We start from the raw sequence: 8,638 nt of genomic DNA, 5'->3' as shown, positions 1-8,638 counted from the left end.
ATGCAAGTCTATGGGAGGGGGCGTGATGGCTGTCACGCCCCCTCCCATAGACTTGCATTGAGGGGCGGAGTCGTGACATCACGATCTCACATCACCGTGGTCGGGAGCCGAAGCCTCCAGCGTTTCCGGAAGCTGCAACAGGTGGGTGCTGCAGCCGAGATCCCGGGGGAACCCCCTCAATCTGACATCTTATCCCCTATCCTTTCGATAGGGGATAAGATGTCTAGGGACCCCTTTAACAATGGGTCCTGGCTCCTCATAGCAACTGGGACCCACCAAGTACCAACAGGCCCTGAGTGTCAAATATGGCGCTCCTGGGCCTAGGCGGTAACAGGCTGATGTTATTTAGGATGGAGAGGGCCAGTAAGGCTGGGTTCACACCACGTTTTCTTAAATACGGTTCCCGTATACGGTTTGGAGGAGGGGGGCGGGGCTTAATCGCGGCACCCGCACTCAGCCGTTTTCGGCTGTATGCGGTTTCCCGACCGCAGGCAAAAACGAAGCCGACCGGAGGCTGCGGTTCACTCTGGTCGGCTCATAGACTTGCATTAAATATGGTTCCCGAATACGGCTGAGTGCGGGCGCCGCGATTAAGCCCCGCCCCCCTCCTCCAAACCGTATACGAGAACCGTATTTAAGAAAACGTGGTGTGAACCTAGCCTAACAATGGTCCTCGCCCACCCTGGTAACTTCAGGCTGTTGCTGCTTGGTTGGTATCTGGCTGATTGAAAATACAGGGAACCCTATGCTTTTTTTTAATTTTTTTTAGGGTTTATTGAAAATATAATGCTGGTCATCGTCGCAGTCCACCGAATCCGACGTAGTCCTCCGCATTCACGTATCTAAGATGAGAAGAAAAGAAAAAGTTAATTTTTGGTCCTTTCCCCTGGGGAGAGCACCCATAATGCAGTGTGTTCCTAAACAGGGAGCCCCCACTTGTTGATGTCAGCCTACTGTATAATAGTCATCCATAGATGGCTGTATATACCGGATAGCGCACAAAGAGTTAACCCAGCACTGCTCAGCATCAGCGTGGGTTTCCTTGCTGGGCTCCTGTATAGTATACATGGGTACAGTATGCAGCCAGTGGAGGTAAGTAGTGATGCTCTGCACCCTGTATATCTATATACTATACATCACTCCTCACACTCTGTGGACTGGGCGCTCTGAATCCGACCCATGAAGTGATACATGAAGGCAGTGAAAAAAACGGCCAGAGGGAACAAAAATGATCGTTTCCACACACCAAACACACCAGAAAAAAATGTAAGAAAAACTGACAAAACACAGGAAAATGCAGTGGCAGTTTTCTGGTGTTTTTGCCAGTGGAAAAAAAAAACCCAGTTAAAATCCTTGCCTTAAAGCAATAGAACAAAATCCCTGTGTCCAGGACACCACTTTTCCTGTGAGGTGCAGCTCAGGTGTACAAATAGAACTGTGTGGAGATTTAGAACTTTGCACAAAATTTATCATGTGGCTTGCATAAGTATGGTAAACTTGGTGCAATTGCACAAAATTTAGACCAAAACTATCTACAAAAAACATCTACCTACACCAACATTGATAAGTGTCCCCCCCAGGAGCGGACATGGGTGTACATATAGACCCTGCATCCTTTTAGGGGTTAAAAGGTACACACTTAAAGGGGTATTCCAGTGAAATTTTTTTTCATATGAACTGGCTCCAGGAAGTTAAACAGATTTGTAAATTACTATAAAAAAATCTTTTTAACCAGTACTTATCAGCTGCTGAAGGTGAGTTCCTTTCGGTCTGATAAAAGTGCTCTCTGCTGACACCTCTGTTTGTCTCAGGAACTGTCCAGAGTAGGAGCAAATCCCCAGAGCAAACCTCTCCTGTCTGGACAGTTCCTGACATGGACAGAGGTGTCAGCAGAGAGCACTGTGGTCAGACAGAAAATAACTCAACATCAGCAGCTGATAAGTACTGGTAGGATTAAGATTTTATTTTTAACAGAAGTCATTTACAAATCTGTTTAACTTTCTTGAGCCAGTTGATATGAAAAAAATATATATAAAAAAAGCTTTTCACCGGAGTACCCCTTTAATAACTTTAGCACATTTTGGATTTTCCTGAAGTCAAACAATTGGCTGCTGTAAAGATTTGCTGATATACAACCATGGGGAAGATTTATCAAAACCTGTGCAAAGGAAAAGTGGAGCAGTTGCCCATAGTAACCAGACTGCTTTATTTAGTGGCTTTTTTTCTAGAAAAAAAGCTGATTGGTTGCTAGGGACAACTTTTCCTCTGCACAGGTTGTGATAAACCTTTCCCATGGTTTACTGTTTAAAAATGTTGTTGTATATCAGCGCATGTGCTTGGACCGCTCTCATAGACGCCAATGCATTTCCGTGTGGACTCTGCAGAAAGAAGAGACATATCTATTCTTTCCGCGGACTCCAGAATTGGAATTTTTCTGCCGTCTGTACAGTGCAGTACAATCCTATTGTAATCAATGGGACACTGCTGCTCCGGAATGTTCGTGTGGAATTCCACCTTAGAAATTTCATTATGTGTTGACCTGACTGCTATCCAGCCACGGGGGAGTGGATGACTGGACTTGGTGGCTTCCAGTCATACTCGCTGCATCCTCCTCAGGCCCATAAATTATAAGGGTACGTTCACACATACAGGATCCTGTGTAGATTTGATGTGCAGGATTTGTAACTGCAGATTAGAAGCTGTGCTCAGTCATTTAGTTTACATTGAAATCTGAAGCAGGAAATCCTGCGCATCAAATCCTGCGCAGGATCCTGTACGTGTGAACGCACCCTAACTCTGGAATGAGGAGGCTGATCGACATGCTATATAAATTCAATTTTCCGTGTCAGCACAAATAATGAACACGTTAATTCTTTGTGTGGAGTCCGCACAGAATACACAGCAGTCTATGACACGGCGCAGTCCTAGCGTTGGGATATTATGCCGGTGCCCACAGTCTGTGGAATGTCCGCACAGAGATTTTCCTTGCGGACATTATGAAGTGTTAACATGGCCTAATAAATATCCAGTGGTGTCTGCAGCTTTAATCAGCAAACAGAGCTGACAAATTCCATTTAAAGGGGTACTCCGGTGGAAAACATTTTTTTTAAATGAACTGATGCCAGAAAGTTAAACAGATTTGTAAATTGCTTCTATTTAGAAATCTTAATCCTTTCAGTACTTTTTAGCAGCTGTTTGCTACAGAGGAAAATCTTTATTTTTTGTATTTCTTTTTTGTGTTGTCCACAGTGCTCTCTGCTGACACCTGATGCCCGTATCAGGAACTGTCCAGAGCAGGAGAAAATCCCCATTGCAAACCTATGCTGCTCTGGACAGTTCCTGACACAGACAGAGGTGTCAGCAGAGAGCACTGTGGACAACACAAAAAAGAAATTCAAAAAGTAAAGACTTTCCTCTGTAGCATACAGCTGCTAAAAAGTACTAAAAGTATTAAGGGGGAGATTTATCAAAACCTGTGCAGAGAAAAGTTGCCCAGTTGCCCATAGCAACCAATCAGCTTGCTTCTTTCATTTTTAAAGAGACCTCTGAAAAATGAAAGAAGCGATCTGATTGGTTGCTATGGACAACTGGGCAATTTTTCCTCTGCCCAGGTTTTGATAAATCTCCCCCTAAGATTTTTAATAGAAGTAATTTACAAATCTGTTTAACTTTTTGACACCAGAGTTTTCCACCCCTTTAAACAGCACAAATTTATGTGTGAAGATAGCCTAACTCATTTGTTTTATGAGTATCACAGGACCTCTTTAAAAGTAAGGCTACTTGAACTACAATATAGGGGTGTTGCATTACAAGCAATGTCTTAATATACATCTATAACCCAAATAGTTCCCTTTACAAGTTTGAACCACAGGACAGCAGAAACGTTGAACTCAGAATTGTTTTGACTGACATTTTGTTGATAGACAGAACCAATGGGCTGTAGTGATGGTTGTCAGGACCTTGGACTGGACTAGGCTGTTCCCATGTAGAGTATTCTGATCATGATGGGAGAGCAGTCCCTGTTGCTTTTCCCTATTTGTGGAATAGCTTTTTCATATAAAGGCAGTGATTTGTGTCAGATCAGTGTATATGGAAATCGCCGTAATATACCGTATTTATCGGCGTATAACACGCACTTTTTAGGTTAAAATTTTTAGCCTAAAGTCTATGTGCGTGTTATACGCTGCTACACCCCCAGGAAAGGCAGGGGGAGAGAGGCCGTCGCTGCCCGCTTCTCTCCCCCTGCCTTTCCTGGGGTCTAGAGCCCTGCTGCCGGCCCTTCTCTCCCCCTGGCTATCAGCGCCGCTGCCCGTTCTGTCCCCCTGACTATCGGTGCCGGTGCCCCATTGCCGGCGCCGATAGCCAGGGGGACAGAACGGGCAGCGGCGCCGACAGCCAGGGGGAGAGAAGGGGCAGCGGCACCCATTGCCGGCGCCGCTGGCCCGTTGCCTCCCCCCATCCCCGGTGGCATAATTACCTGTTGCCGGGGTCGGATCCGCGCTGCTGCAGGCCTCCGGCGTGCGTCCCCTGCGTCGTTGCTATGCGCTGCACGGCGTGGCGCATGACGTCAGTGCGCCGCGCCATGCATAGCAACGACACAGGGGACGCACGCCGGAGGCCTGCAGCAGCGCGGACCCGACCCCAGCAACAGGTAATTATGCCACCGGGGATGGGGGGAGGCAACGGGGCGCCGGCGCCGGCAATGGGTGCCGCTGCCCCTTCTCTCCCCCTGGCTGTCGGCACCGATTCTCTCCCCCTGGCTATCGGCGCCGGCACCGATAGTCAGGGGGACAGAACGGGCAGCGGCGCCGATAGCCAGGGGGAGAGAAGGGCTGGCAGCAGGGCTCTAGACCCCAGGAAAGGCAGGGGGAGAGAAGCGGGCAGCTAAGGCCTCTCTCCCCCTTCCTTTCCTGGGGGTGTATCGGGGTATACACGCACCCTCATTTTACCATGGATATTTGGGTAAAAAACTTTTTTTACCTTTTTTTATCCTTGGTAAAATGAGGGTGCGTGTTATAGGCCGGTGCCTGGTATACCCCGATAAATACGGTACATTGCTCAAAAAAAAAATAAAGGGAACACTAAGATAACACATCCTAGATCTGAATGAATGAACTAATGGTATGAAATACTTTCGTCTTTACATAGTTGAATGTGCTGACAACAAAATCACACAAAAATTATCAATGGAAATCAAATTTATCAACCCATGGAGGTCTGGATATGGAGTCACAGTCAAAATCAAAGTGCAAAACCACACTACAGGCTGATCCAACTTTATGTAATGTCCTTAAAACAAGTCACAATGAGGCTCAGTATTGTGTGTGGCCTCCACGTGCCCGTATGACCCCCCTACAACGCCTGGGCATGCTCCTGATGTGGTGGTGGATGGTCTCCTGAGGGATGTCCTCCCAGACCTGGACTAAAGCATCCACCAACTCCTGGACAGTCTGTGGTGCAATGTGGCATTGGTGGATGGAGCGTAGCGGTCCTGCTGCTGGGTTGTTGCCCTCCTACGGCCTCCTCTATATCTCCTGATGTACTGGCCTGTCTCCTGGTAGCGCCTCCATGCTGTGGACACTACACAGAAAACCTTCTTGCCATAGCTCACATTGATGTGCCATCCTGGATGAGATGTACTACCTGAGCCACTTTTGTGGGTTGTAGACTCAGTCTCATGCTACCACTAGAGTGAAAGCACCGCCAGCATTCAAAAGTGACCAAAACATCAGCCAGGAAGCATAGGAACTGAGAAGTTCTTTATTAGGGGTGTCTTGCTAATTGCTTATTATTTAGACCTGTTGTCTGTTCCATTTGCACAACAACATGTGAAATTGATTGTCAATCAGTGTTGCTTCCTGAGTGGACAGTGTGATTTCACAGAAGTGTCATTGACTTGGAGTTACATTGTGTTGTTTAAGTGTTATTTTTTTGTGCAGTGTAGTATCTAATATATTGCAAAGTAGATATATACAGTACAGACCAAAAGTTTGGACACACCTTCTCATTCAGAGTTTTCTTTATTTTCATGACTGTAAAAATTGTAGATTCACACTGAAGGCATCAAAACTATGAATTAACACATGTGGAATTATATACATAACAAAAAAGTGTGAAAATATGTCCTATTCTAGGTTCTAGCCACCTTTTGCTTTGATTACTGCTTTGCACACTCTTGGCATTCTCTTGATGAGCTTCAAGAGGTAGTAACCTGAAATGGTCTTCCAACAGTCTTAAAGGAGTTCCCAGAGATGTTTAGCACTTGTTGGCCCTTTTTTCCTTCACTCTGCGGTCCAGCTCCCCCCAAACCATCTCGATTGGGTTCAGGTCCAGTGACTGCGTAGGCCAGGTCATCTGGCGCAGCACCCAGTCACTCTCCTTCTTGGTCAAATAGCCCTTACACAGCCGGGAGGTGTGTTTGGGGTCATTGTCCTGTTGAAAAATAAAGGATGGTCCAACTAAACGCAATCCGGATGGAATAGCAGCCGCTGCAAGATGCTGTGGTAGCCATGCTGGTTCAGTATGCCTTCAATTTTGAATAAATCCCCAACAGTGTCACCAGCAAAGCACCCCCACACCATCACACCTGTGAAGTGAAAACCATTTCAGGTGACTACCTCTTGAATCTCAACAAGAGAATGCCAAGAGTGTGCAAAGCAGTAATCAAAGCAAAAGGTGGCTACTTTGAAGAACCTAGAATATAACATATTTTCAGTTGTTTCACACTTTTTTGTTATGTATATAATTCCACATATGTTAATTCATAGTTTTGATGCCTTCAATAGGAATCTACAATTTTCAGTCATGAAAATAAAGAAAACTCTGAATGAGAAGGTGTGTCCAAACTTTTGGTCTGTACTGTATATATACACACACAGATTTATATATCTCAGATGCAATAAGGGGTATTGCTAGCAATATAACAAAAACTGATTGCAGCAGGTGCAGTGATAAAATAATTTATTGAATAAATGAAAATAAATAAGGGGAAATAAAATGGGTGACAACATTGCATAAATAATTCATTAAACTTTGTTTTAGAGAATGTTCTTGTAGAATATATTCTGGTTGAGGTTAATATACCCTAAAGAAATGAATCCCAACCTGTGGTTCTCAAACTGTTGCAAAACTATAATTTCCGGAATGCCCTGACAGTCTGCAGCTTTGCAACATCTGGAGAACCACACGTTATAAGATCACGGTCTTAAAGTATGCAGCTGTTATGTGAAAAGCAGCCAGAACTTTTTATTACACAGTTGTGTATTTTGCGCTATGATATAATGATTCTCAATAACGTGTCGTCCGTACTACAGACTCTGTAGCTGGATGAAAAGCAGTCACTTTCAAACTGATGATATTGTCAGGAGTCAAACAAGCTCTATAACTGATAGTTATGCTCCCCTATGCTGCTTATTAACCCAATGTCTGCTAAAGACAGGACTGCACTATGCTTTTTTTTTGGAGCGCCAAAAAATTCATTCTAACTACTGAGTGACTACTGCAGTTCACCCAGTTGCATAAAGCTCAATATAGATTTTGGACTGCAGTTGTGGCAAGTTTAAATACAAACTTTTAGGACTACATAAAGTTGCAGTATAGCCAGCCCAACCTTATAAATACCCTGGAACACACAAGTGTCCTAATATTTTATAAAGTTTCCTTTTATACATTTCAGACTAATGACAGATTTAAAAACGGCAGAAAGTGGGTTTGTTCATTCTTTACGTCTGTTGCCCATGTGAATAAAATGCCACCTTCCACTATAGCCAGATATAACCTCGGGAACAGATTTTAATAGTAGGTTTAGTAAAACACCAAGTGACTTCAGTTGGGGCATATGCACATGGCAAAATGGATATGAATTACAGCCCTATAGGCAAAGTGCAGCTATTGCCTCTATAAAGCACAATATTCAATTTGTTGGTAAAATGGAGTATACTGGAGCATCTGTGTAAAAAAAATTATTGTGCTATATAAAATTAATGGTGCATGGAGGCAGAGTATGGACCCATTGCCACGTTCTTAGATCGACTTAGATCAAGTATAGATCTACTTTATGCGAGTGTCAAATGTATATAACTTTGATAGTATGGCAGGGAATGCGGGTTTTTAGGTGATGGTGTGTTACACATATGACTTTTTTTACACACTTATATATTAAATAAGTTACAGTACCAGACAAACAGAACTTTTCAAGTAAATAATGGCATGCTGCCATGAGATTACAGGGTATGGAATCTGGGTCCTGGGATAACAGTAATGTTGTCATATGGAGCGCTCTGTGTCATCTTGATGGCAGACTGTTTCTTAAGCACCAGGAAACTGTAGAACTTGGTAGACACCTGCTTACGCTTGTTGTTCTTACAAAGGTTCTGAAAACTGAAGGTGCTCACACCAGACTGGTTCAGCTTCTGCACAAAAAAAAATGAATGAAAAGAAGACAAATGTTTTTTGCTTTTTCTAAACCTTGTACAGTGCTCCCTCAAGTTACAATATTAATTGGTTCTGGGACGACGATTGTATGTTGAAACCATCGTATGTTGAGACCATAACTCTATGGAAACCTGGTAATTGGTTCTGAAGCCACCAAAATGTCATCCAAAAATAGGAAAAAGTGAGGATTAAAGAAAAATAAGTA

At 44.0% G+C, this 8,638-nt stretch overlaps 1 protein-coding gene across 6 annotated transcripts in view; it reads right to left on the bottom strand.

Moving 5' to 3' along the window:
• Positions 1 to 6,929: 6,929 nt before the first annotated feature.
• Positions 6,930 to 8,638, bottom strand: part of RAD21L1 (RAD21 cohesin complex component like 1) — a 122,776-nt gene continuing 121,067 nt past the window's right edge. For all 6 annotated transcript variants that reach the window (XM_056548893.1, XM_056548892.1, XM_056548896.1 and 3 more), the window contains one exon: positions 6,930 to 8,411. In XM_056548893.1, the coding sequence (XP_056404868.1) occupies positions 8,223 to 8,411 (189 nt within the window). In that variant the 3' untranslated portion in view covers positions 6,930 to 8,222. The remainder of the gene's footprint in view (positions 8,412 to 8,638) is intronic.

This window comes from Hyla sarda, chromosome 12 (genome assembly GCF_029499605.1).
Source record: "Hyla sarda isolate aHylSar1 chromosome 12, aHylSar1.hap1, whole genome shotgun sequence".
In the NCBI taxonomy this organism is placed as follows: Eukaryota; Metazoa; Chordata; class Amphibia; order Anura; family Hylidae; genus Hyla; species Hyla sarda.
This window is presented reverse-complemented; position numbering and strand designations above follow the sequence as displayed.